The sequence below is a fragment of the Mauremys mutica genome, chromosome 13, assembly GCF_020497125.1.
Source record: "Mauremys mutica isolate MM-2020 ecotype Southern chromosome 13, ASM2049712v1, whole genome shotgun sequence".
In the NCBI taxonomy this organism is placed as follows: Eukaryota; Metazoa; Chordata; order Testudines; family Geoemydidae; genus Mauremys; species Mauremys mutica.
Window position 1 is genome coordinate 27,779,805 of NC_059084.1, and position 27,359 is coordinate 27,807,163.

General features: G+C 52.7%; 1 protein-coding gene across 2 annotated transcripts; it reads left to right on the forward strand.

The window, feature by feature from the left end:
* Nucleotides 1-5,881: 5,881 nt before the first annotated feature.
* Nucleotides 5,882-26,115, forward strand: E2F1 (E2F transcription factor 1). Of its 2 annotated transcripts, none has more exons than XM_044985307.1 (7): nucleotides 5,882-6,518; nucleotides 12,493-12,583; nucleotides 13,782-14,001; nucleotides 16,179-16,331; nucleotides 18,192-18,306; nucleotides 18,818-19,013; nucleotides 21,905-26,115. In XM_044985307.1, the coding sequence occupies exons 1-7, from the start codon at nucleotides 6,279-6,281 to the stop codon at nucleotides 22,153-22,155; spliced, it is 1,266 nt and encodes a 421-aa protein (XP_044841242.1). In that variant the 5' UTR covers nucleotides 5,882-6,278; the 3' UTR covers nucleotides 22,156-26,115. The 2 variants fall into 2 exon arrangements, with proteins under 2 accessions (XP_044841242.1, XP_044841241.1); XM_044985306.1 differs by having other exon boundaries at nucleotides 5,884-6,518; nucleotides 18,818-19,022.
* The last annotated feature ends 1,244 nt before the right edge of the window (nucleotides 26,116-27,359 follow it).

Here is a 27,359-nt window from a genome sequence, read left to right on the forward strand (position 1 = left end):
CCCATGATCAGCACAGACTAGGAAGTGTAACTGTGTCCAGTAGGTCTTAGCTTTGGAAATAGTAGCAAAGAGGAGCTTTAAAAGACCTGTTTCAATCAGTCTTGTGCTGCATCTTGAAGATGGCCAGGCCTGGTCTTCAGTAGGCTGCAACCAGGAGTAATTGCCAGAGGTCAGCTGTGGCCTAAGTAAGCCCTGCCCATGGAGTTGTCCATTCACCCAAAATTGCCACAGCAGCACATAGAGCAGGGGTGGACAAACTTTTTGGCCTGAGGGCCACATCGGTGCCAAAACCGTATGGAGGGCCGGGTAGGGAAGGCTGTGTCTCCCCAAACAGCCTAGCCCCTGCCCCTTATCCGCCCCCTCTCACTTCCCACCCCCTGACTGCCCCCCTCAGAGCCCCCCGCCCATCCAACCCCCTCTACTCCTTGTCCCCTGACTACCGCCTCCCAGGACCCCCTGCCGCTAACCACCACCTCAGGACCCCCCCATCCAACCCCCCACTCCCTGTCCCCGACTGCCCCGGCCCCTATCCACACCCCCTGACAGGCCTCCTGGGACTCCCATGCCTATCCACCCCACCTGTTCTCCATCCTCTGACCACGCCCCCCCCCGAGACCCTCCGCCCCATCCAACCGCTCCCTGTTCCCTGACAGCCCCCAGGACCTCCTGCCCCTTATCCAACCCCCCCACTCCCTTACCATGCCGCTCAGAGCAGCAGGACTGGCAGCCACACTGCAATGCTGCCTGGCAGGAGCTCACAGCCCCCCTGCCCAGAGCGCTGGTGGCACGGTGAGCCGAGGCTGTGGGGGAGGGAGAACAGCAGGTGAGGGGCAGAGGGCTAGCCTCCCCGGCCAGGGGCTCAATGGCCGGGCAGGATGAGCTGCTTCCTTGCTGTGAGCTATCTTCAACCTCCTCCTCATCTCCCTCGTCCCCAAAACCTGCTTCTGTGTTGCGTCCTACTCCACTGACGGAGTCAAAGCACAGGGTTGGGGTACTGGTGGCTGCACCCTCTAGAATGGCATGCAGCTCATCATAGAAGCAGCATGTTTGGGGCTGTAACCCAGAGCGGCCGTTTGCCCCTCTGTTTTTTTGGTAGGCTTGCCTGAGCTGCTTAATTTTCACACGGCACTGTCGCGAGTCCCTGTTATAGCCTCTGTCCTTCATGCCCTTGGAGACTTTTTCAAATGTTTTGGCATTTTGTTTAGTGGAACGGAGTTCAGCTAGCACAGATTTGTCTCCCCACACAGTGATCAGATCCAGTACCTCCCGTTCAGTCCATGCTGGAGCTCTTTTGCGATTCTGGGACTTCATGGTCACCTCTGCACCTGTGCTGATCAGTGCGCAACGCTGGCCAAACAGGAAATGAAATTCAAAAGTTCGCGGGACTTTTCCTGTCTACCTGGCCAGTGCATCTGAGTTGAGAGCGATGTCCAGAGCAGTCACAATGGAGCACTCTGGGATAGCTCCCGGAGGCCAATACCATTGAATTGCGTCCACACTACCCCAAATTCGACTCAGTAAGGCTGATTTCAGCGCTAATCCCCTCGTCGGAGGTGGATTAGCTTTTAAGTCAAAAGCAAGGGCTTTGTCGTGTGGATGGGTGTATGGTTAAATCGAGGTAACGCTGCTAAATTCGACCTAAAATCGTAGTGTAGACCAGACCTCAGTCTCTCCTGTTGAAAGTATTCCACTTTGGGTAAAGAATTAACTAATTGTAGGAGCAGGGTGACTGGGCCCTGGGTCTCCCACCTTCTTCCCATGGGGCACCCCCGGACTACAGATTCATTCTCTCTCTGCCCCAATGACAACAAACTCCCTTTGTGGATCTGGGACTCAACTGCACACATATAAAATGGGCATAATAGCTGTGCCCTAGCTTGCAAGGGTGCTGGGAAAATTAATGCATTAATATTGAGAGGCACTCTGGTACTGTGGCGATGGGGCCTGGTTAGTACCACAGATTGATTCAGTGAGCTCTTTGGTGGGTGTAGGTCTGCATCCCTCCAGTTAGTATCTAGGAACAAAAGAGTAGCTGTAAATTCAGATCATGCATCTAGCCCAGTGTCAGCCTCCAGTAACAGCCAATGCCGGATGCTTCAGAGGACAGGCAAACAAAAAACCCACAGACAAACAAAACAAAGCTCAACAACTGATAGTGCCTAAAGCCAATTGTGGTACAAAAGGGGGTGGTCCTGCAAGTGATCTGCTGGGGCCCCGACAGATGAGATTTAATCGTTTTATTTTACCCTGCAAAGCTACAAATGTTATGAACGTTGCAGAATCAAGTGGCAAGTTTATCTTCTCCCCATGGTGTGGAAAGGGAGGGGAAGGAGGCTCATTTTGCCTTGATATAGATACAAAGGAGGTGCAGAGATGGGATTCATTTCCATCCATCACAATGGTGCAAGGAAGACAGGAAAGGGGCAGGTTCATCTTCCCTCTTCACCTTAAAGATTGAGAACAGGAATATACAATTATTCCTTCCTCCCTCCCTATTTTCATACCCAAGATTGCTGCAGTTGCAGTTTGGGATTCATTCACTCATTAGCGTGGATTTTCTTTGCAATGTTATAATTCATAAAAATCCCAGATAACCTGCACAGCCACCTCTCGTACAATTATAGCCCCCTTGTGCAACGACAAGGCAGTGCGTTGTTAAAAAGATACTGCCCCCATTTCCCTGGGTCTGCTGCTCTGTCTGTCCCAGAGGTTAAGCGGCTCTGCTCACCCTGAATAAACTGCCACATGGATTTGAAAATAAACTTTTTAATTCCACTTGGCGTTTCTGAGCTTTCTGCTGCTGGATCTGTCTGGCTGGGAAAATGACATCTTTTGTGGCACTAGCAGCAACAGCTGGTGCACCAGCTGTGCCCCAAAACTGCATATTCAGATCAATGTAAGAAAGCTACAGAGCCTCCTGCAGGAAAGGAGATGCACTCTTGCCATTCCACTTTGCCCTAGTTTTCCCCATATGGAAAAAACATGAATTAGTGTGCATACATCTGGTCTAACCGTTGCCTGTTCTTTGCTGTAGCCAAATCCTGCAAGATCTGCAGCGAATTTGTCCTGTAGCATTTACATAGCACATTGCAAACAGTAATTCAACTGCCTCACACTTCTTCTGCCTCACACTTCTAGGGAAGTGTTGCTATGCCCCCTTTATTGCTGAGGTAATTGAGAAAAAGGGAGGTTAAGCGACTTGTCAAAGGCCACAGAGTAAGTCACTGGTATGGCTGGGATTAAGAATCCCGCTAAGACCCAGCTCTGTGCTCAGTCCACTAGACCACACCAGCTCTCCTTCTATTGCATTATTCCCACCACGAAAGTGCTGAGCAGAGTCCTAAAGCATGAAGACTGTTATGCAAGAACAGTGGAACTGCATAGGCTCTATTCTAGACCAGCAGTCCAGGAATTAACTCATCTGCCTCCCACATCCCAGCCATGGAAAAGGTTGGAGTTAAAGAGGCAGGGCTCCAGCCTAAGGGCTCAGGCAGGAGCGAAGGGCCAAGTCTGAAGCCTTTCTTGGTAGTCAGTGAGTGAGTGGGCAAATGGCAAGCTGCTCTGCATGCAGTGTTAAAATACAGCTCCTGAAGCACATTGTGACATGGCTTAACATGCTGTCATGCACGAGCCCTAGCTAAATTAGAACCTGTCTGAGCCTAGATTGGACTCCACCCTGGCCAGCTGACTTGTTAGAAGCCAGATTTCAAACACAGCTCCCTTCTCTGTGCAGATGGGGCACGGCACCAGCTCACAGCGGTAAGGCTGGTTTTGTTTTAACCCAACTGGCTTTTCCTGTGTTTGCATCAAAACCCTTCCTTGTTTGCAATCAGGCAGCAGGTGCAGTTGACTGTTTGCTGTGTGACAGCACAGTCCTTACAAGGTTTAGAAACCTACTTTACCTCTGCATTTTTCAACCCCATGTTCTTGGTCCTGAGTGGTCTTTAGTGCAGGTGTCACTGTATTAACTAGGGCACTGCCCTCCCAAAGTGCTGTCGGGGCTCTGTAATGCACTTGGGCCTCCAACAATGGACAAGCCTCTCTGCCAAGAGCTCACTTCAGTGCACGCCTAAGGTTTCCAGTACAATCTTGCTCAGCCTGTAGTTAAGATCTCTGTCTACTGGGCAAGCTAGTTTTACGGCTTCCTTTGTCCTCCTCTTCCTGAGTTAGCTATGAACCAGTACCCCCAGCTGGTGATAGAGGCTCATTATGCTGGTGGTGTGTGGGTTCCTCTTTCAGATGAGAGAGAAGATGGGGATTCTGACCACTGATGGTCAGTAAAGATCCCATGGTGCTTTTTGCAGGAGTGGGATTGAACCCTCCTATCTTAGTCATATTCCAATCCTGATTATTGCATTTTGCCTCCTTAAAATCGCCTTTGCAGTCTGTCAGACAGTATTTTTTCACTTTTCCTCTTAAATTCTCATGTAGTGTGGCTGTGCACTATCAAATAGCTGCCATGTTCCATACCAGAGGCAACTGTGTTCCAGTAGTGGTTAAAGTGAGTCTGGCCTGCATTTTATAAAACACTTTGGGATTCTTTCATGTATAAGCCTTTATGTCTCTATACGTTATTACAATTCCAGGGAAGCCACAATTCATAAATATGCTTTCCAGTTAATTTCTTTTTGAATTTAGCCTTCTCGCTAAACAGCTTATCAGCTTCCTACACATTGCCAGGCACACGGAGGGAACACTGCTATCTGTGCCATGTTTTGTGGGTGTATCACCAGAACCCAGTGCATATTTACAGATATTAAAGGAGTTTGCGGTTATCTTTCTCCTACTCTGCCTTTTCAACTCTAGCACGTCACCTGCTGTATAATACATATTTCATGGAGGCACAAGCACAGAATAGTCAACGTATCTCTGATTTTCTTACCACTTAATCCTTGGGAAAGGAGATTCCGGAGTGTGGCCTTGTGATTATGTGCTGGGCTCTGTCTCGGCCAACACCATGGATTAAGCCAGGAATTGCCAGTGCTAAAAGCTTGCTACGCTCTCAAGTTGAACACTATCTACAACCCATGTTCTCTTTGAATTGGGCCCAGAGTGGAGACACAAGACACACTAACCAGGGGGACAGAATTAGAGCAAGGGGCTGGTCGTCGGGACAGCAGGGCCACCCATCTGTGTTGGGCAACCACACCACTTCGCTGGCCCTTCGTCTCTGCAGGTGTGTCAGGTGGAGATAATCCCCACTCCGCAGCGCTGGGAGGGCGGATTCATGTTCATACACGTTCTTTGGCAGCCAAGGCTGTTCAGCTCTTTGCAATGGGAAAAGCTGCGTGTAAGTATTTGTGGACAAACGTACCGAGCGGATCAATGCACTTGACGTCCCGGACCGATCCCGCTCTGCGCGGCCAGCCAGCGTGGGGGAGGCGCCGCAGCGCCACGGGGACAGATGGGGAGCCGGGTGGGATGAGGGGCGGGGAGCAGCGCGGACACAGGGCGCGGGGGGGTCCCCGGGGAGGGGAACGAGCCCGGGGGGCAGGGAGCGGGTGAGACACCATCACCACGGAGCCGCGCCAAGCCGGGCCCGGCCCCACGGCTCTCACCAGTCGGCACCGACCGCCTCTCGCCCACGCCGCTGCCCAGCGCAGCGTCCCCCAGCTCCGCGCTGATTGGCCTCACTCCGCCCCCCCCCCCCCGTACGCGCAGCGGCTGCGATTGGGCGGCTGTCAGAACGTTTTCTTCGTCACCGCACCGCCTCACGGCCATCCGGGTCGTAACCAATGGGAAGGCGGAGCTGGGCCTCAATCCGGGAACTGCGGCCAATGGAGAGGCGGCTCACCGCCGGCGTAGCCAATGGGAGCGCGGATGCGCCGCTCCGGCCGCTTTCGCGGCAAAAAGGATTTGGCGCGCAAAGGCGTGCGGGGCTGGACCAGCTGGGGACAATACCCGGGGCCGGGCCGGGCTGGGGCGCGCGGGCAGCCGAGGGACCCCCAGCGGGGCGAGCAACGGGCTGGCGCCAGCCTCGCTCTGCGCCCTGCGGCGGCCCTAGGCCTAGGCGAGGGTTGAGGCTCCGGGCTGCTGCCTTGGTGCCCTTCGCTCCGGACCCCGCCGCCGCCCCGGCTGGCTGCGCGTCCTCGGGCCTCGGCCCTCCCCGAGCATGGGACGCGCGTCCCGGGGCCAGCCCCGTCTCTCGCCGCGGGCCGCCGCCGCCCCGCGGCCCAGGGCCATGGCCCTCTGAGCCGGCGCGGGGAGGGGAGCAGGGCCGGGCGCGTCCCCCCACTCTCCGCCGAGCGCCGGGGATGTGAGCGCCCGCCGCCCGGACCATGTCTCTGGAGGGCCTGGGGGTGGCCCCGGACGGCAGCGCCTGCGTGGCCGACTTCGAGGCTCTGCTGGGGGCCGCCGGGGGCCTCCACGTGATGGAGCAGCAGATTGTGATCATCTCCACGCCGGACGCGCTCCCCACGCCTGAAGCGGAGAGCGAGGCCGAGCTGCTGCTCTTCGCCACCCCGCAGGCCCCCCGGCCGGGCCCGGCGGCGCAGAGACCGGCGCTGGGACGCCCACCGGTAACGCCACGTTAGCGCTCTCGGGTGCAGCTCGGTAGCAGCGCTCCTTCCCCCAGGGATCTCCAGGCGCCCGGAGCTGGGCGGGCTTGGTCGGCTGAAAATCAGGCCCTTTGCTGCCCGGGGAGCACGCGTGTTCTTTCTACGCGTGTATTGCCCCCCTTCCTCCGTGTCACTGCTAAAATTGTGTGTGTGGTGAAACGTGGCAGCGTTGTCACAGCACAGGCCAGAGGCTCCCCTGATGGTGCTCTAAAGAGCCCCGGAAATAAAACAAAGAAAGGAAATGGAGAGAGACTTTGCGTCAGTGCAGGGTAATCCAAGAAGGCAGATGTAATAGCCTAATTTCCCCCATACTGTGGTCATTGGCTCTACCCTCATGAAAATAAAGTGCCCTGGGGACTTTAATGGGCCACCTGTGGCCAGGGCCTCAGTTTTACAGGTCATCGAAGGAGAGGGCGCTTCTTGCATTCAGCTCTCCTAGGTACAGCCCTCTCTGGGGCTAGATAAGGCAGATAGCTGGCCTTGGTGTGGCTGCTGCTCTTGGTCTTCCGGCTTCATGTGATAAAGCTCCCGAGTGAGGGAGGAACCAAACCGGCAGTACTATGTGAGTGAGGCCTGACATGAGATTGGTTCGCTTTTACAGTATTCTGAGTGTGTTCCTGATTCAGCATTTCTGCTGTTAATCGTTTACGGGGCTAAGTAGTGAGGTGGAACAAGTTGAAATGGGAAGGTTCAAATGGGACATGTGAAGTCTGATTATGAAATATTAGCTGTTAGCTAGCATATAGGAGTGACAAACCCTGGTACAGTGGAGAGAAATGATAACTGCTCATGAAAATATGCAAATAAATTAATTGGGGGAGGGTGTGCTGTGTGTGGACATATACCAGTCATCAAAATGTCTCAAAGCTCCACTTCAGAACTAAATCGATTGAGTGGATTCTATCTCTACACACTTCTCAGATTGTTCTCAGATCTCACTTTGTTGTGATGACCCTTTAATGTCCATGGCAGCAGTCCGCATTGTTATAAATGCAGAGCTTAATTTCCTGCTTCAGGATATTAAAGCCAGAGTCTTGAAAAATTCTGCTTGTCCAGTGTGGGAGTGTATATATACACAGCCAGGCATATAACTTCTAAATAATCATTAGGATAAGCTGCGGCAAGCAGGCATTGTCTTCTACAGCATCAGCACAAGAGGGCCTTCATTGTTATTGGAGCTGCTGGATGCTACTCTAATGTAACAAATACAGACTGTGCTGTGAAATATGCAGGGCTGACCCTTGCACCCGTGCAGACACCCATTGTCTTCAATGGGGCTCCAAACAGGAGTCTGTCCTTGCCTTGTTAGACCCTGATTTTGCACCAAGAACTGCAAGGATGAACCAGCAGAGCCTTTCCTTTCTTTTGGTTTCCTGAATTGTTTTCATAAGGTTGATTGAGACACTTAAATGACTCATACTAGCACCTGCAATTAGACTGAGGCTAAAGCAACAAGGGCTTGCAGTTCTATCAGGGCATGATCAAGCAGATCATTGTGTGGGATTCTTCTTTACTTGTGCAGTTTTAAGATGGAGTTTTAAGCCATCACCTGGCATTGGCCATGGCTAGTGAGTGGATCTGTCTCAGCATAAAATTCCCATGCTTTTAGTTCAGTAGAAATGTGGGGTTGAGGGGAGTGAGGGAGGAAAAGACTGCAACATGCTTTGCTAGTTAAACGTTCCATCTTCCAGAGGCTTCTCACTGTAGTTTGAGGGGCTTGCAGTGGGCAGCAGCGTTTCAGCTGATCCTTTTGTTTTAACTGTTTGGGTCAGGAATCCATAATGAGTTTTCCCTGTCTGGTGTCTCCCTGCTTATGGGGAGTGGGTGGTTTGGATGGAAAGGAGTGATTGGTCCTCTGTGCTGTTGTGCTGGAAGTGTTGCTGGTTTGTGTGGTTGGACTGCCGCTTCAAGGAGGATCCTTGTTTTTGAAACCCAAAACATGAGCTGCGTTTCTCCCAGCTGTTTGCAAAGTGCTTGTTTCAGAGGAAGCTCCAATCAGTCTCTGATTCTTTAATAAGCAATCAGCAGCCTGGTGCACATAGGCTGTTCTGCACCAGCAGTTCTGGCGGGGTTGCAGCCTGGTGCCTGCGCGTGGTGAAACTCTAAACACCCTAGTGTGCATGACTAAAGGGGGCAGAACTCTTGTTTTCAGCTCCCATGGGTGCTTCCCAGCAGTGCACTGGGATTTAGGTATCTTAACCTGACCATTAGCTGTCTAGGGTAGTGAGTTACCACTCACTCCCTGATCGCTTAAGTTGAGATGCTTCCCACCACGTAAGTGTCACTAGGCCTTTGGGTTGGAGGGAGTTGTCTAATCCATCTGTTTCTGTATTGTCAGGCTGTTCCCCTCTAGTAATAAAATAGCCCCCAATTACTGAGTCTCCTTCCCAAATGGCTCCTTCATGAGCTAGATCATCTTGCGCTAAATGAGGCTAGAGGCGGGTACAGTCACAATGTACAAAGTTTTAAAGTTCTCTTGAACCATCAACTTCTCCTGACTGCCCATGTGGTCCCAGGCAGGTAGCTGGAGCGCTGGTCTGAGCTGGAGCTTTGCCTGTTGGCACAATTGGATAATCGAGTCAGGTGCTCCACTTGGGGCTACCCTGGAAAGCTTCAATCTCATAGAATCATAGAAGATTAGGGTTGGAAGAGACCTCAGGAGGTCATCTAGTCCAACCCCCTGCTCAAAACAGGACCAACCCCAACTAAATCATCCCAGCCACGGCTTTGTCAAGCTGGGCCTTAAAAACCTCTAAGGGTGGAGATTCCACCACCTCCTAAGTAACCAATTCCAGTGCTTCACCACCATCCTAGTGAAATATTTTTTCCTAATATCCAACCTAGGCCTCCCCCACTGCAACTTGAGACCATTGCTCCTCGTTCTGTCATCTGCCATCACTGAGAACAGCCAAGCTCCATCCACTTTGGAACCCCCCTTCAGGTAGTTGAAGGCTGCTATCAAATCCCCCCTCACTCTTCTCTTCTGCAGACTAAATAAGCCCAGTTCCCTCAGCCTCTCCTCATAAATCATATGCCCCAGACCCCTAATCGTTTTTGTTGCCCTCCGCTGAACTCTTTCCAATTTGTTCACATCCATTCTTTAGTGGGGGGCCCAAAACTCGATGCAGTTTTCCAGATGTGGCCTCACTAGTGCCGAATAGAGGGGAATAATCACTTCCCTCGATCTACTGGCAGTGCTCCCACTAATACAGCCCAATATGCCATTAGGTGTCTTGGCAACAAGGGCGCACTGTTGTCTCAGATCCAGCTTCTTGTCCACTGTAATCCCCAAGTCCTTTTCACCAGTTGGTTTGTAGCTTATATCCTTGTGTGTGGCAAGTGAGTTGGGTACCAGTTAAAGACCCAAGCTCCCTACTTCCGCTAACAAATCCCATCCCATTAGTAACTGGGTGCAGGAGCTGAATAAGGCACCCAATGAAATACATGCAGATGGGGACCCATAGATAATGCTGTCTTGCATCTGTACCTTTGTGAATTATGTGAAAGGAAAGGGATTGTGTTATGACAGAATTGCAGAAAATGTTGTCGGCTGCAAGGTGGGTGACTCAGTCTGGGCGTTTGCCGTATGATGAGTTATAAAATGTTGAACACTCGTGGCAGCTCGCTCTTATAAATGCTGGTCACATGAAGTAAGTGGGTGAATGTTTCCCAGTCCTATTTTGGTTTTTTCTCTTCTGGGGCATATCTGCTTAGCAAGGACTCCTTGGCTTTGAAGTGTTTCCCAAATGGCTGATGGCAGGAATCCTTCAGCAGCTTCCTGAGGCATTGGAGGAATAGTGCATCCTTCAGATGTGCTTAGAAGACAGCGTCGTGTCTTTCTAATTGGATCCCTCTAAACTCTAGCACACGGAAAATGCTTTTGGTCTCTAGCTTGGTGTTTCCCCCACAGCACTGGAAATGTAAAACTAGGGCAAGTGAGAAGGGCAGCTCCTCACCCCAAACAGCCTGCCAGTTCTGCATTGAACTCTCATCAGAGGCAACCTGAGACCGAACTGAAGGACGGATTTCTGATGAAGCATTTTGATAGCGCTAGTGCTTAATTTGTAATGAGAGATGCTGGGGCTCAAGCTGGGCAGCCGGAAAACAGCAGCTGCTGGCCAGGCACCCAGCCCTGACGGCAGTGCTGCCAGCAGCAGCAGTGCAGAAGTAAGGGTGGCATGGTATGGTATTGCCAACTTACTTCTGTGCTGCTGCTGGCAGTGGTGCTTCCTTCAGAGCTGGGCGGCTGCTGGCTGGGAGCCCAGAGACGCTGAGGCCAAGCCTAGAGGTGCCAGGGCTCAGCGTTGGCAAGCCCTGGCACAAATTAAACACTTAATAGTGGCCATCACCAGAGTGTCAGAGGAAGGGGAAAGAGAGTCCAGGAATGGTTGAGATGATGGGATGAGGGTTTGCTGAATGCCCAGTTCACATATGGCACTTGGGTGCTATGGTGATGGGTGCTGTAGATATACCTGTTACTGGGTATGTAACCAGCATATTGTTCTAAGGGCTGATATCAAGTCATAAGGTGATCCCATGAAGTCAGAAAAGCATCCTCGCAGCCCCTCTGGGGGCTTTCACGTCTCAGCGCTGAGCACCAGAGAGACAGGCTGTTGAGTCAGGTGGCCCCTGTGTGTCCATGGTGCCTTAAGTTTTTGAGCGTGGAATGAGTCGTGGAAGCTTACAGCAAGGAGGCCTGCGCCATGCAGTTAAGAAACCGTGCTGGAGCCCTGACAAAGGAGTGCCAGAACCAGGGCAGGGGGAGGCCCTGAGAAGGGGGAAAGGGAAAAGCTTGGAGGAAGATGGGAGGGGCAGTAGGGGAGGCCTGAGGGATCAGGGAATGACTCCCCTCAGGATCCATCCCATCCTTACCTTCTTGGTTTCGGTTCACCATGGGGGGGGGGGGGTGCAGCTGTTTGGTCGGCCCTGCTGACCAACTCCCAACATTGCTCAGCTTCAGCTCTCCCCTGGACTCAGCGGCTCTGGCCCCATGTTCCCCCCACCTCACCCATCCCAGTCCGCCCTGCAGCATCCCCGGCTCTCTCTGTGCTGACCTGGCTCCTGCTAGCTTGGAGGACGCTCTGCAGCCAGGGAGGGAAAAGAGCCGCCTGGCCCGGCACAGGTAGATGTACAGGAATGCTGTTCTGGGTCTTAAAGGAAGTGCTAGAACACCGTTCCAGCATAACCCACACGACTGTTAACAAACCATTACATGGCAGGCAGTGACCTTCCTGGGAGAACAGAGTCTCTTAATGCACCGAGGCCACACTGATTCCAGTACTCTCCCTGCCTTCATAGGTGTTGCTCCTGCCCCACTCTTTGGCCTAGTTGGAGGGATTTCCCTTCGGTTGGCTTTGCCTGTCTGAAAGGTTAAATGTCTGAAGTTCAAGGCTCTTTATCTAAAAGCCTTTGGTCCTGCTCCAGGGGATGGATCACTTGATGATTACCTGTTCTGTTTATCCCTCTGGGGCACCTGGCATTGGCCTGCTGTCGGAAGACAGGATACTGGGCTAGATGGACCTTTGGTCTGAGCCAGTATGGGCATGCTTATGTTTCTTATGGTCTCACTGCTACTGGGGTGGTGGTTTGGCTCCATAATCATAGAATCATAGATTATTAGGGTTGGAATGCAAAGTCTGGTGACACTCTGCAGTTAACATTTGCCATTAAATGCCAGCAAAGCCATTCTGGTCTATGCTGAGCCCACCAGCCCAGCTGCTGATCATGATGGTGGCTTCTGCAGTAGACACTTTCCCGCTGGGAACTTGGCTGAGACCAGACTCATATTGCAAAGGCCCAATAGCTGACCGATGGCCATGACTTTCAGTTGGAAGTAATGTGGCTGGTGGTACTGTATCTCTGCTCCAGGGGTAACCTGCAGGGGGAGGTGATCTGTGGCATTCTTTTCCTTCACTAAGCCTTCCTTCTCTTGCAGGTGAAGAGGAAGTTAGATCTGGAGACCGATCACCAGTACATAGCAGAGAGCATCCAGACATCCCGGGGCAAAGCAAAAAACCCTGTCAAAGGTACAGGTACCACTTTCTGCTGCTTCTACTCACTCAGTCCTTACCAGCCACTGCATCTCCCCTCCAAATGGCCTAATGGGGCTGAATCCCTAGCCAAGCTGAGCTATGATGGTTGGGACTGTGGGTCATGGAGTCCATTGCCTTCTGGAGGAGATCAGGGGCCTTCAGTGTTGCAGCATCTACCCCTTCTCCCACTGCAGCCTCTGACCTGCTCCATACCTCTGTGCAGCGCCAGCTCTGGGACTTCCTTAGCTGGCCCAACTCTACTAAAGGGTGGTGGGTGTAAACTCAAGCCTCTTGGGTGTTAAGTCCTGCTCTGCCTCTCCTTTTCTCACTGCTTTGGGCATAAATAGGCATGCCCTCAGCAGCTGAGTTCCTCTGCAGCCTGTTCCGGTTTGTGCTTTCCAGTAGCCTGTCCAGGAATCAAGCTGTAGGTTTTTAGCAGTGCTTCACATATCTCTGGAATTGGGCTTGGGCTCTTGAGTTGTCTGGTGGTGATGACGGACTGCTTCACGCATTCTGGCCTGCCCCTTGAAGCTAGAGCACTTGGGAACCTCATGGGAGCATTTGTTTCATGCCATCATGTTATCCCACTGGCACCAGAATTAACACACTATGCAGAGCCTGTGATCACAAGTCTTGCCTGGACAGACAAACTACCCAGATCTGTGCTCAGGCTGCCCTGCAGAGGGGCTAGACTTCAGCAGTGGTTGTGCAGCACATGGAGGCTAGAGATGCAATGCTCCATCTCAAGTGGGATGACAGGAATGTTGCTGATGGAACAGGTCTGGGCTTCAGTTGTTAAAGCAGTAACTGATTTGCCTATGGGCATTGTCACAGGGGTCGAAAACTGGCTGAAGGACTGTAAGGAAAGGATTACAAAGGCAATGAGATTGCAGTATAGTGGGGTCAGTGCCCAGATACCAAGTGGAAATGATCCTCATTAATGATCTAGATGCATAGGGAGTAAAGGGGTTAAACCTGCAGATGCTGTTCTTCCCCCCCCCCCCCCCAAATAAAAAAAAGGCTGTGTAAATGGACCACAGTGAATCCTGATGTTAGAGTAAACACAAGGCTGCACGCTGAGCCCCTTTCCAGTGGGTGCCAGGTGGGTGTGCTGAAGGAAGACTCCACTCACTGAGTTTTTGTGTTGTCACTTCTATATAAATCCGTAACAAGCAACTTTAATTGCTCGCAGGTGTGAAATCTCCTGGGGAGAAGTCCCGCTATGAAACCTCTCTGAACCTGACCACCAAGCGTTTCCTGGAGCTGCTAAGCCAGTCACCAGATGGGGTGGTGGATCTCAACTGGGCAGCGGAGGTCCTGAAAGTGCAGAAGAGGCGGATCTACGACATCACCAATGTTCTGGAGGGCATTCAGCTAATCACCAAGAAATCCAAGAACAACATCCAGTGGCTGTATGTATGAGCACCAAGCTCTTTGTTGTGCCAGCATGGGTGTAACTGGTTGGGGCTTTTCGAGCACATCTACATGGCAAGCAGAACCCATGGCAGCTATGACACTAAAATGTGTAGACATTTGGGCTCAGGCTGGAGCTCAGACTCTGTAGCCTAGGGAGCGGGTTGGGCTTGGCTTCAGAGCCCAGGCTCCAGCCTGAATGTCTACACAGCTATTTTTAGCACTGCAGACTCGGGCTCATGCTATAGCCCTGGGCTCTGAGGCTCATTGCCACAGTTTCTGCTTGCCGTGTAGATATATCTTTAGGTTCCCTTTCATGCTCAGTATTCCCCGGAACTGGTCGTTATGTGAGCTCAACTGGTGCAGTCCTCTAGAGCTGAGTCAGAGGCTAGAGGGTGCTAGATTATGGCTGCATGTTTTGGCAGTACGTTTAAATGCCCCAAGTGTACTGCCCTTACTGTGTTAAAAGTGCTTCCACTGGGATGCCAAAGTGTCTGTTTTTCCCCTTTCTTCCAGTGAGTTCTCTGGGAACTTCTTCCTGGGGATTTGGACTTCAGAAGGGGCCAGTTTTGTACATAACTCTACATTTTGTTGACCCATGAACAACCCTTTACTGTCCTCAGGTGCCTTCTGCCTGAAGCCTCAAAGAGCTTCACAAACAAGCCTTGCAACTTCCTTGGGAGCTGAGCCGGCATCATTCCCATTTTACAGATGGGGAAACCGAGGCACAGGGAAGTGAGTTGTCTAGGGTCACACAGGGAGTCTGTGACTAGAGCGGGAATTAAACCCAGTTCTGAGTTTCAGTCCAGTGCCTTAACCCTAAAGTTTCCTACATAAAATGCTTTTTAGAAAAAGAGTCCTAATTTGCGTGAAATCAGAAATTCAAGTGCAATGGCAGAGTGGTTAAGGCACTTGATTATGATGGTGAAGGTCCTGGGTTTGAGGCTTGCTCAGTCCCACGCTGAAAGTTCACCCAACTGCTGAACAGGAACCTGATCCGTTGGGTTAGGGCAGTCAAAGGGGGGTCAGACATGAAGCTGGCCGCATCGCATCACTCCCTTGTGTACTATTGGCTCTGACACGCTTTAACCGCGGTCAGCTAAATGAGCCAATGGCTGTGGGTGACCTTCAACTAAAATGAGAATAAACTTACTCCACCCTGCCCCAAGAATGTTGCGGGGAAGCCTGTTGGTCTGTATTTTAAAGTAATGGCTAAAGTTTGTTGCTTACAATAGTGGGTGCAGGGGCTTGAGCCCTCACCCCACAACACTGGAGAATGGCGTCCAAGCATCCACCTGAATAATGCCCTGGGTGGAGCTCTGTGGGCAGTTCTCAGTTCTGGGCACTGACTGGCCTACGTCATGTGTGGCTGTTGTATTTGCACCTGCAGCATCTGAGTTTCAAGGATAGCTCCAGCCTGTCCCCTCTCAGGCTAATGTGGTCAGAGGTGTCAGGCCTACAAGGCTAGCAGGGTAGAGTCCATGGTGAGTGTCCCCTAGTGGCTGGTAGTGCAAGAGAGGAGGCTCCGTCTGCCCCTCTGGGGTGAATGCTGTATTGAGGATAGCCTCTAATGCCCCACCACAGGGCTGGGCAGGGAATGAGAGAATCACCCAAGAGGCTGTGGTGCATCCCCTCAGCATGCAAAGCCGCTGCCCCTTGGGAAGGCAAGTGCTTGCAATGGTGGGTGTGGGAGACCCTGCACTTGGGTATATGGAGGGGGGACGACACTGATACAGGAGGGAGTGTAGACCTGTGCTTTAGGGCAGGGTTGCACTTTCCTTTGTGTTGAGTGGTGCTTAGCACCTTGGGGGCTACTGAAAACAAATAGTGGCCATGGCCCTTAGGGTCAGACTAGCTAGAGCCCCTTCCCCAGTCCTCTGCCTTGACCTATCTGACTGGCACCAAATGGCCGAGGTGGAATTCCCTGCCTCACCCTTCCCTGTTTCATGACTTCATTTCCTGGCTTGCCAGCTGACAAAGCAATTGTTGCTAGAGAGCACAGCCTCAAGTGTCTACGCGTGGGAGGGGACACCTCATGGGTGTGGTAAGGGGGCAGGTGGCTACAGATAGGTGTAATCCCCACACCTCCACTTGCTCTGCAGGACACTCTGTTACATAGCAAGTAACAATGCAGCCTGGACCTGAACACGACTGACCTAAGTGTTCTGTTTCCTAGGGGCAGCCAGTCAGCTGTGGGGAACACCAGTAAGTACCAGGTGCTGGAGAAGGAAATCCGTGACCTTCAGGTGGCTGAGCAGCAGCTGGATGACCTCCTCCAGATGTGCACCGTCCAGCTTAAGCTCCTCACTGAGGACCCTGAGAATCAGCAATATCCTTGTCTGAGTGGAGCTGCGGGAGCCGCTTTACTACATAGTGAGATCTGGGAGCTGCAATGCCTGTTCTGTGTGGCTCTGTTCTAATAGCTTCACAGCTACCAATCTGCAGGGTAGCCTCAAGGAGCTAAACATGCCAGGCCAAGGGATGGTATCTTGTCTCTGTTGCCTCCCTCTGAGCTGATGGAAAGCCTTGTACCTGGCAGATAGTTTTGACAGTTGATCTCAGGCTGGGCTACAGGGCCCATCTCCCTAAGGAGCAGCAGTCTTGCGAAGGAGTTGTGTTCCTTGCTCCATGTGGCTGGGAGTATGCACTCTAGTGCGAGTGAGGTCATTGCTTTGGCCGTAGTGTAGTCTCCACTGACCATTTTGTTCAAACCATACAGAGCTGCCTATTGTCGCAGTACAGGTGATACCAGCCGATTCCCAGCCCGCAGGGAATGGGAAACTTTATCCTTAAAGGGGGCAAGCTAAAAAGTCTTGGTGTCCGCATCTGTTACTGTGACCCCTGGTGCCAGACATGGAGAAGGGCTTTAGAGTTCGGACTCCTCGTGGTTCATCCCACTGATCAGCTCTTGGGCATTTTGCTCAGCATGGGCAAATCCTTTCAGTTTTGTTTTCTGGTTCAGCAAGGTCTGGGCTGCGAACGCTGTCGGGGAGGCAAGTTGTTTGGCTCAAGCCAGAATTGATTATATCTAAATCTCTAGTTTCATGGAAACGTTTCTGTTCATGTTGAGGTTTTGTAAAACTTATAGTAAACCAAAACATCTGGGGCTGGATTCCTTCCCTGTGCTGTCTAGTCTGCAGCCAGGGTGTAGTTCCTTTAGGCTTGTGGCTCCGCTGGTGTGTTTGCATACTCCCTTGCAAACCACATACCACTTCTGCTCTTCTCTTTAACGGCTCACAACTGTTACGTGTCCTGCGTGCTTATGTCATGAGCCATGTTGCTTTTTTGTCGTAAGTGGTCTGTGGGCTGCCATTTCTATGCAGTGAAGTTGTGCCTATTAGTGAAGAATGGGAGGAGTGGTGAAGCCATTGCTCCAGGTCCTTGGCAAGCAGCAGCTATTCAGAGACACGTGGAAGATCGCTTCAGTTCAACCTTTGTAGGCAACCAGCAGTGAGCATGCAGACCTGCATTAATTCCCCATCCCCTTCTGCTACCTGTTTTCTCCTCTACTGTGCAGCCCAAGTGCTGCCGTTGTCAGAAGTTCATGACTGAAGCTGGGAATTGCAATGCACAGATGCTGCATCTAGGCCTCTGCGGATGCCAGTATTCTTAAATCACTAATCTCTTGCCCTAAATCGGGGCTGGGGGCTCAGGATTTGAGTGGCTTCTTGACCAGGTGCATCAGGCATCTGCCACTGTCACACAGCACAAATAATTTAGACAACTTCTGTCTCTTGCATGGCTGTGGAAAGGGGTTTATAGGCTTTGGACATGGCCACAGGGCTGGGGCTAAGTCCCCTTACAGCTCAGATACTGTGTATGTGTGTGTGGAGATGCTGTAGTTACACAATGGATAGCTGTAAGCACTGAGTAGAGCATAGGATGGACACGCATGAACATCTCGAACACTGGAGAGGTTAGTATGTTCCTGCCTTGAGTGCACTGTCAAACGCAAGTGCTTTGACCATCAGAAGTGTACCTCTGTCCCAATCACTGCACGCCCTGGAGTAAGTCACTGCCTGCGTGTTGGTGAGTTGAATGCTTAGACAGCTGCTTGTGGTTAGGCTCTGACAGTTCCCCAGCTCCTGAGTCCTGCTAGCTATTGTATCCGACTTATAAAGCTGTCTCTGGTCCGTATGGAAGGGAACAGCCACCAGCCTTCCAGTGAATACTCCTTGACTGAGCGCACCTCTGCTTATGTGACCTGCCAAGATCTTCGCAGCATCGCAGACCCCTCTGAGCAAATGGTGATGGTGATAAAAGCCCCTCCAGAGACCCAGCTGCAAGTTTCAGACCCAGCAGAGGTAACCCCTCCCTCCATGCCCCTTCCCATTGCAGCTCTTTGTGGTGCAGTGCCTGGGGCCGTCCTTCTGCAGCCGGCTATCCCACCTTGTCGCGTTGCTGCGCGCAGGACTCCCTGTTTGTAGGTGCCTGGATCAGCAGGGGAATAAAGCCTCCTGCCCCATGAACTGCTCACCTGACGCTAACCCCTCAACCTTGGCAGACTGGGTGACTTCACGCTGCCTGCGTTCATGCTGCTACTCCCGGCAGGGGCCCGAATTCCCTACGAGGGGTGGTCTCCTGAACTTAGCTGGCCATTACCCACGGGGGTTGCTTGGTGGCTCACTCCCCCTTTGGGGAGCCGATGGAAGCTGACAGGTCTGTGCTTTCTGGCATGCCTTGCTCTGCTCTCTGGATCTACGCAAGCTGGTGCGGCTGTGGGGCATCCAGCCTACATAAGCACTCTGCCCTTGGCAAGCCCATGAAGGCTGTGTTCCTTTGCTATTAGTGGTTCTTTTTGTTCTTCTCTTCCAGGCTTTCCATGTTGCCTTGAAAAGCACCCAGGGCCCCATCGACGTGTTCCTGTGCCCAGAAGACAGCTCTGGGGTTTGTAGCCCAGTCAAGAGTCCTTTCAAAGCGACTGCTGAGGAATCGTCCCCTGGTTCTTCTGAGGCAGCAGCATCCCCGCTCCTGCACCCCACCCAGGATGTGAACTTGCCATTGGTGCCTGGTGAGCAAGGTGTGTATGGCAGCAGGGCATCTTCCCTGGTTTTCAGAGCCTGCTTCGCAGTTGGGGAAGTGCAATGTGAATGTGGAGGGGCTTGGCGGGCTCAGCACTAGACACAGCTCAAAGGGACCCAGCGGTGGGTGGGTTGGTTCTGGTTGCTGTTGGAGCTGCAGGGTTGGAACAATCCAGTTGCGCTTCTGTTGGCCAGGCTAAACAATGCTCAGCTTCACAGTGCGTGTCTCAGACCGGAAACACAGTGTAGTAAATATACGGGGAATTAATGGGGATGGGGGGAAAATACTGTCCCCGTTGCACAGTGGGGGTGACAGTTGCAGATGGGTATTGCACACTGTATCTGTAGTGATATCACAGGTGCAGGGAGAGTCTGACTGGTGCCTGGTTCCCATGACTGATAGGCTGTGTCTGGAGGGCCAAAGCACAGCTAGTGGGCTTGCCATGGCTCAGGGAGAGGACCTGGCAAGTGGCCCAACCCTCACCCACCCACTTGGATGACTCAAACAGCCAAACAGGTTTAGTCAGGACTATAAATCCTGGCTCCTCAGACTTGGGAGGAGACTGGTTGCTAAGTCAACTCTGAAAACTCCCTGTTGGGCTGGAAGATCCAGCCCTGGTAGGGGCTTGGAATGAAAGTGACGCCTTAGCTGTAGCACGGCTTGCACGTTGGGATCCCAGAGGGGAAACCCAGCCCCCTTGACGATGCTGCTCTTTCCCAACGCCTGGGTATGTAGCAGTGGAGCTGCTCCCCCGCTTGGCTCTGCCTGAGCCACCCCTTGTGCATGTGTTTGGCCAGGTTTGCCCTCGGCCACAGTCACTCCTGGGTGGAGTTCACCTGCCTTGCCCTCTAAATCACAGCTATGCTTATCACAGGTACAGACTGGTGGAGGGCTGGGCCCCAGAACTCTGCTAGTGGCTGAGGCGTGCCTGGCTGGGTACGTGCCTCCCCGTCCTCTGAGCCTGGCTGCAGAGAGGGGCATAGCCAGCCTAGCTAAGAACACTGATAGTATTTTGGGGGTGGGGAGATGCTAATGTGCGGGGCCAATTACCTGACTCTGTTCTAGCCTCCGATTCCCTCTCCCTGCCTAAGCGTCCCTCTCCCTAGCCTAACTTTGTCCGGCCCCCTGGGTTTCAAGATGCAGGCTGTGTGCGCTTCTCCCTGGGAGCAAGGCCCCACCCTGCTCTCTCTGGGAAGGCTTGCTTCCTTAGTCCTGCTGTCACCCCCGCCCTGGCTGAGCACTTGTGCTGCTCCTCTGAGGAGCAGTAGGTGTGCTTCCTCCTTGTTAGTAAAGCAGTTTAACCACATGCAGGGGGAGGGGGGGGTGTTTACTCCCCATTCCAGTGCCCATGACAAGGGGGCTCTGATTATCCCAGTGGCTTGGTGGGAAGGGAGGAGACCATTCAGGGCATGCGATCTGAAGGAACGCCTCGAGCTGTCCCCGCAAACAGGAGAAGGCGGTGCAGATGCTCTAACATGCTCCAAGAGCAGGGCCCTGCAGCATCTGCCTGCTCTCTGCTGGGCAGGTGGCCATGGCCCATCATGGAGATGGCTATGCTGGGTCACTGCCAGGGATTGGCACGCAGAAGGGAAGGATGCTGATTGCCCAGCCAGCTGCAGGAAAGGGCATTTTCAGTCAGTGTTCTCAAAGCAGTTGTGGGCCCCACACTTGACTCCTTCCCGACAAAAGGTGTGGAAACCTCGGTGGGGCAAATGCCAGGACTGACATCTGTTCTGGACGCCACCCAGGCCACTGGCAGCTCCTCCATTTTACCTGGATGGAGCCTTGCCTTGGCCCCCTTTCAGCTGGTTATTAGGAGAGCCAAGGAACTGCCTCAGCTGCCTCCCCCCAGGCCTTTGCACACACATGGAGCAGTGGAGGATCCTTGTGATTCTCCACACCAGAGCATCTGAGGGGCAGAAGGAGCAGCTGCCCAGCTCTGAGGCAGCACCTCTGCTTAATCAGTTCCACCTACCGCTCTAGATAATGCCAAACCAGTGTGTGCGACAGGTTTCTCCGTAACCTTCCCCCAGCTCAGGGAAGCTACCCTGCTAGGACTGGCCCATCCAATGTGAAGAGCAGTAACCTGTCCTGCTTCAGAGCTGCTAGAATTCAAACTAGGAATGGACTTTAGCTGTGGAATGATAACCCAGGGCTGAGCTCCCAAAGCCAGATCCGGCCCCTCTCTAATTAAAGCCATCACCTTGCTGCAAGCGAACTGATGACTCTGCTGGAGCATTGACAGGTGCTAATATTAGACATTTGCTATTAATTACATAGCAGGCTCCTGGCTGGGGTTAGGTCTGCCTATGAATTGAGGAATGCAACTCTTTAGCCCTTCTAGTGAATAGGACCGGTCAAGGTTTCCAGACTTCTTCCTTAGCCATTCGCTCCAGCCAATGGAAGGCTAGTTCTTCCCTCATGTATTTTAAACCAAACCTGTGTTCCTGGAAGACCTCACAAGCATGGCCCCTGGGCCAGGTTATTCCCCCAGGAACAAGCTGCAGTCTCGTGTGCAGGGAGAAAACAAACTCACAAGTCTCTAGTGGTGGCTGCTGCTTGCCATTGTCTCTCTTCTGGATCTGCTTGTAGGTAGTGAGCTCTTGAGGGCAGAGCTGTCTGTGTGTGTCTGTACAGCACGGCTTTAACTAGTGATCAGACCCGTCTGGGCAGGAGGTGTGCTGCTGATGGGATAATGCAACAGCCACAGGGTGGTGGATGGGGAGGTTGATGGCCCAGTGGGAAGATGCTGTAGCCCCCATGGGTTGGGACAATGCAGCAGCCCTCTGGGGTGGGGTTGGTAGCCTGGTGGGCTATTCTAAAGTGCTGTCCTTCAGCTCTGCACACCCAATCTCAGTGACCCATTGCCTGTCTCTGCAGAGCCCCTCCTTCCTGGGGAGAACGCGCTGCCACTGAAGTGCATGGCCGATGAGGTGAGTCTCTCACCGCTGGCCTCTGTGGATGCTCTGCTGGAGCAGAGCAAGGACGACTTCTCCAGCTTCCTCCCGGACGAGTTCATCAACCTGTCTCCACCCCAGCCCCAGGATTACCACTTCGGCCTGGAGGAGGACGAGGGCATCAGCGAGCTCTTCGACTGTGACTTCGGGGACTTTGCGCCCTTGGACTTCTGACTGCCTCCTGTGGAGCCGCTGTGCCATGAGCGCACAGCTGGGTGGGGCTGCTCCTCCTGGGTGCTGATGCCTGAATGTGATGCTGCAGCTGACTCCGGCTCTGTGGCTGGAGGAGGCTTGGGACTCGGGAGCAGACGCTGAAGGGGCTGAAGCAAATGGGATTTGTGGGTAGTGAGTGTTTTGGTAAATGGCTGCATGGGTGGGGTTTGCTGGAAGGGGGGAAGGTGTGGGAAACCTCACAGCCTCTCCCTGCCGTGCTCCGCGCCCTCCTGGGAATGCGAAGTGCTGTCACTGTCTCCTCCCGCCTCACGCATGTGCCTTTCCTCCACAAGCCTGTTCCCCTGCGGGGAGCTCTGCTTTGTGGTCCATGCCCCTGCGGGGATAGCCCATGCGGCCGCTGCCATAGTATCAAAGGCCGCTTAACTTATTCTCCCCTAACCACCTCAGACTCTTGCCTTAGAGCTTCTGTTGTTGTGGGCAGGCCCCTCTCTCGAGCTGCAGAGCCAGATACGTCCCTCCTGCCGCAGGAGCCATTTCCCCCCCTCTTGCCTTAATGATTGTGAGTGATGATCTTTCCACTGAGGAGCGACTACCTGGCCTGGAGGTGCAGCCCCTCTAGAGCACCAGAGGCAAAGAGGCTTCACTCTGCTAGTCTCCTAACTTGACTGTGGGATCGGCAGCAGGAGATGTGTGTCTCCTGGCTTAGCTGCAACCTAGCACCGATTCCCTGCAGCTTAGGTATCTCCTTGTAGGCCAGAGCTGCCTCCGTGGTGGTAAGCTGTCTCTTGGCCTCTGCCTGGCAAGGCGTGCCCTCATTCAGGAATGTAAATAGTAGTGACAGGGTGGCCTGCTGAGGAGTGCCAGGCTGGTGTGGGGGTACAGGGGAACCACTGTATGTATGTCTGCCCGTTGGGTAGTGCCTGTGACCAGGGTCTGGCTTATGCTTCAAAAAAAAGGGTGGGGTCTGTTTAACAGCCAGCTGGCTGTGGCAGAGCCCCACTTTCTGGCTCCCCATGTAAAAGGGAAATGTGCAGAACTGAAATTCCCAGACCGGCCTTGGGGGCTCCTGGATCCAAGGGGGGAAGGGTGTGCGAAGGCCAGATACAGCATGACACTGGCTCTTGGTTCTCAAAGGTTCCTTGTTAGAGCTTTAAGGAGAGTCCTGTGTAGATTGATTTTATTTATTTTGTGTGTTTGTTCCCGTGGGGACAGCTCTGATTTCCCAGGTGGAATGTGTGCGGTTGAGCTGTGTTATGTAGGAATTAGCGCTCTGCTAGGAGATAAATAGCGTGATGCTTTCCCAGGGCGGAGCTGTTAGTACTGAGGGGATTTTGTTTCAAAGAGGGAGGCAGCTGTGTTCTAGAGATCCTGATGCAAAGCTAGGAGTCAATTCCCAGCTCTGCCACAGATGTGCTGGGGCATGTCACTTAACCTCCCGGTGCCTCTGTCTCCCCCTGCCAAACAGAGCCCAGGAGATGGCCCCGTCTGTGGCAAAGTGCTGCGGGATGTCCAGATGGCAAGTGCAGTTTATTATTTATTATTTATATGGTCTAGAAGGTCCATGTGAGGCTTCTGGAAGGGGTCTCTGTTTGCTTGCGTGTGTGTGTGTGTGTGTGTGTGTGTGCATGTGTACGTGTGTGCCCCCGAGTGGGTGACTGCCAGAAGTAGGTACTGTGGGTGGGAAGGAGGCCATTTTGTGTTCTGTTAGGCTAAAGAGTGCCAGCTGTTAAATACAGAGTCACAGAGCTCCTTTCATACAAACCACTTGCAAAGCCGGCTGGTAGGTGAAGGGACAGTGTAGGAGCTCACTAGCTGGGGTACTGGACCGGAACAGGGGCATCATAGCATCTCTGTGAGGTAAAATATGTGACTGGTGGGAAGGGAAGCTGGTGGGCTGAACGGGCTATTTATTGTAGACAGGAAACGAGTAGCAGATGTGTCTGATAGAGGGGAAGGATGGGGAGGTGAATCTGAGGCAGGAGGGAATCTCTGCCTGGAGATGCCAGGAATGCGCAGTGGAAGCAACTTAGTCATGGAAGGGAAGAGGGCGAAGAAGTAATAAAAAGGAAAAGCGAAGCAGGCTCCAGGGAAGCCTTGGAGGGTTTTGTGTTCCATGCTGAGTGGTGGTGACCAAGTTGGACCCTTTCGTGCCCAGCTGTCCATTGGGCATAGGCGGGATGGCAGCCAGTGCAGCTCCTGTGTGGCTCTGTGCCTCCCTTGCCAGAGAAATCTGGCAGACAAGGCCCTGGCAGGGGTTTTCTCAAGACAAGGATCCTTTGGGTAGGGGAAGCTCTGATCTGCCTCCGTTTCCTCACACTGCGTGCTGGCATCAGCATGCCCAGGCCGTGGGCTCACTCTCCTAATGTCTCATACAGATGAGAGGCTGCACAGACCTGGCCCTTTCCATTGCAGGGCCCCCACCTGCTCTCCTGGCAGAGTTGGAGGGAGTGGCTGATTTGGTGGCTGGTCATGAGCACCCAAAACTCTTGCTAGTCCTGGCTGCATGAGGGAGGCAGGCTGGAAGTGCCATAACTGGACCTCGTTCTACCATGTAGAGCAGCCACCCATTCTCTCCTGTACCTTTACTACACTGCTATCAGCTGCCTGAGTAGAGCAGAGGAGATAAGTTCTCCTGGCACAAACTCTAGTAGGGCTGTGAGGCTGCTGCACCAAAGCTTAAGCAACTAACAACCAGGTATGACCCATCCTGGCTGCATGAGTCCCAGAGCCACCCCAAACTCAGGAAGATAGATAATCCACTTCCCAGCACAGGGAACTGCAACTGACCCTGCCAGTAGCCCTAGTGAGCAGCACATCCTGTCGGCTGAAGTGACTGTTGTGGTGGGGTTCCCCCCTTGCTTCAAAAGTGAGAACCTATGTATGCAGTGGATTCTGAGAGCGGGTGGGGCCGATACAAAGGCTGTTCTGGGGCAGCTCCTTTGCTGACAGAGTTGGACAGGCCATGAACCAAAGCTTTCATGGGGTTGGCAGAACGGTAACGCTGACTCACTGGCTATTTAGTGTAGGGATGGGTGATCCCTGTGGGGGGTCAGATAAGCATGCACGGTTTTGGGTTCTCATGGGATTCCCAGGTGCTTTCTGCTCCCTAGAGCACCGTGAGCAGAGCCGCCCACAGGATTCGAGCTGGGGATCTAGACCAAAGCACAGACGGAGGCTCAGAAAAATGGGTGTGCTCCAAGCTGCTTCCACGTAGGTCTTGGGTAAATCTCATCCTGCCAGAACTGTCGCCAGTAGTCTCTCCCCTTCCTGGATGTTGTGGAGGGCTGGAGGACCAGCAGGGTCCCCATCCCAATGCAAACCTAATGCAATTAGCTTTGACATTCCTGACATGCACTGGAACAGAAACTGACCAAACCTTGTAGAGGATGATTTTCTTTTTGGGATGGGTGGGGGGGAAGAGGATAGAATCCAGGGTGTTTTGGCCTAAATGTCTGGAGAATTGTGCTGGTGCCCTCGCTCCCCTCTATCAGGGAGTTTTCCAGGCTTAGCCAGGGAACAGTTTGTTGTGGTGTTAAATAAAACTGAAAGCACAACAGAACCAGGGTTCCTCCAGCTCCAGTGCCCAGCCAAAGAGGGAGGTGGCACAGGCCTCTCTGCTGAAGGGGATTTATAGGACTGGAACGGATCTCAGTGTTGCAGATTGGGGTACCAGGGAAGAGAAGGTCCAGGGTGAGGGAAAAGACCCAAATGTATGTTTGGGAGGGAGAAGAAAGGACAAGAAAACAAAAGTGGGTTTCCCCCCTCGTATCTCAAGTGCCTGGGCAGCGCTGCCTCTCCTGCTCGGGCAGCTGGTTTTCCTGTTGCATCCTCAGACTCCTATGAACTGTTGCAGTTCCTGAACTTTGAACAATCGAATCCACAGGTGGAAACACATTTTCATCTACTGCCTTTTAATGAGCTTTGTGTACTGTTGTGCTTTGTGTTTTAATAAACATTTCTACTGAGTCTCTGAACTCCTGGCCAGTGACTGTTCATCTGTTGGGGGGCATGGCAGGTCACTGGACTAAATCCTCATCTGCTAAGAAGCCAGAGGGCTGGAGAGGGCCCTGGCCGGGTTGGCTCACCAAAGTGCTGTAGCATTTCTCTGACCACTCCCCAGCTTGTACAATTCTAGTGCCCAGTCCCTGTGGGTCTGAGCTGGGGAAGCAGCAGTCCACAGGGAGAGTGGGATGGCCCTTTGGCACTTGTGCTGTGTCCTGTGAGAGCCTCAAGCTCTCTGCATTTATCAGCCTGAGCCCATCTGTCCCCTGCTGAAAAACTACTGTACCTATGGGGACACAGGCAGCTCCGTTCAGTCCCAGGGACTTCAGCTCAGCTAGGCTGTGCCTGGCCTGCAGTCATGCACTTGATCCTGGGCTACTGTTCTAGAACGCCCACCCGCCTCCTCTGAGGTAACCTTGGTGCTTCTCAGCTGTAGCCCTCACTGTGCTTTACAAAGGGGATTCAGCTTCATTATCTCCATCATACAGTGGGTGCACTGATGAGGTGACCAGACCACAGTCACCCGGGAGAAGAACCAGGTCTCCTAATGCCCTTTCCTGTACCTGATTTTCTGCAGCACACTCGCTGTCAGGTAGCGAGGATGAGTAAATAGCTGCTTTGGAGATGAAGAGTCTTCATTCTGTGCTTGCTCTGGACCCCCTTGTGGTAGGTGCTGTGCAGTGATGGGGAAGCCTAAGCACGATGGTAATAGAAATACCAATGACCATTGCAGGCAGGCACCCTGATCGGCTCTTTGCATTGACTTTGGGCAAATGGTTATTGCTGAAAAGATTTTCCTCTTACTGATCACGTTCAAAGGCATTCATTAGTGAATGGCTTATACAGCACCCCGAAATGCAGAACTCACTACAGGCAAATAATTCTAACCATTATGGCTAAGCCTTAACAAAATAAAAATCCAAGCATCATGGGAATTGTGAAAGAAAAGTTTGTGTTCGCACACAGGCGCACACAGTCATGGAGTTACAAAAATTTACTTAGTTTTAGTTAGCAAACCAAATAATTAAATATGAGGCCTCACGTGAAAGGCTGCTCACAAGGAATTAGGGTTTTTCGCTCTGTAGCTCAACTCTGCGCTCCCCTGAGAGGCATCAAAGAAGATAAAGGTTCCCAAGCATCATCAAAGCCCAAGGTAAGGTAGTGAGTTTTTTCTTTTCTCTTTTTTTTTTCCCTGATCTTAG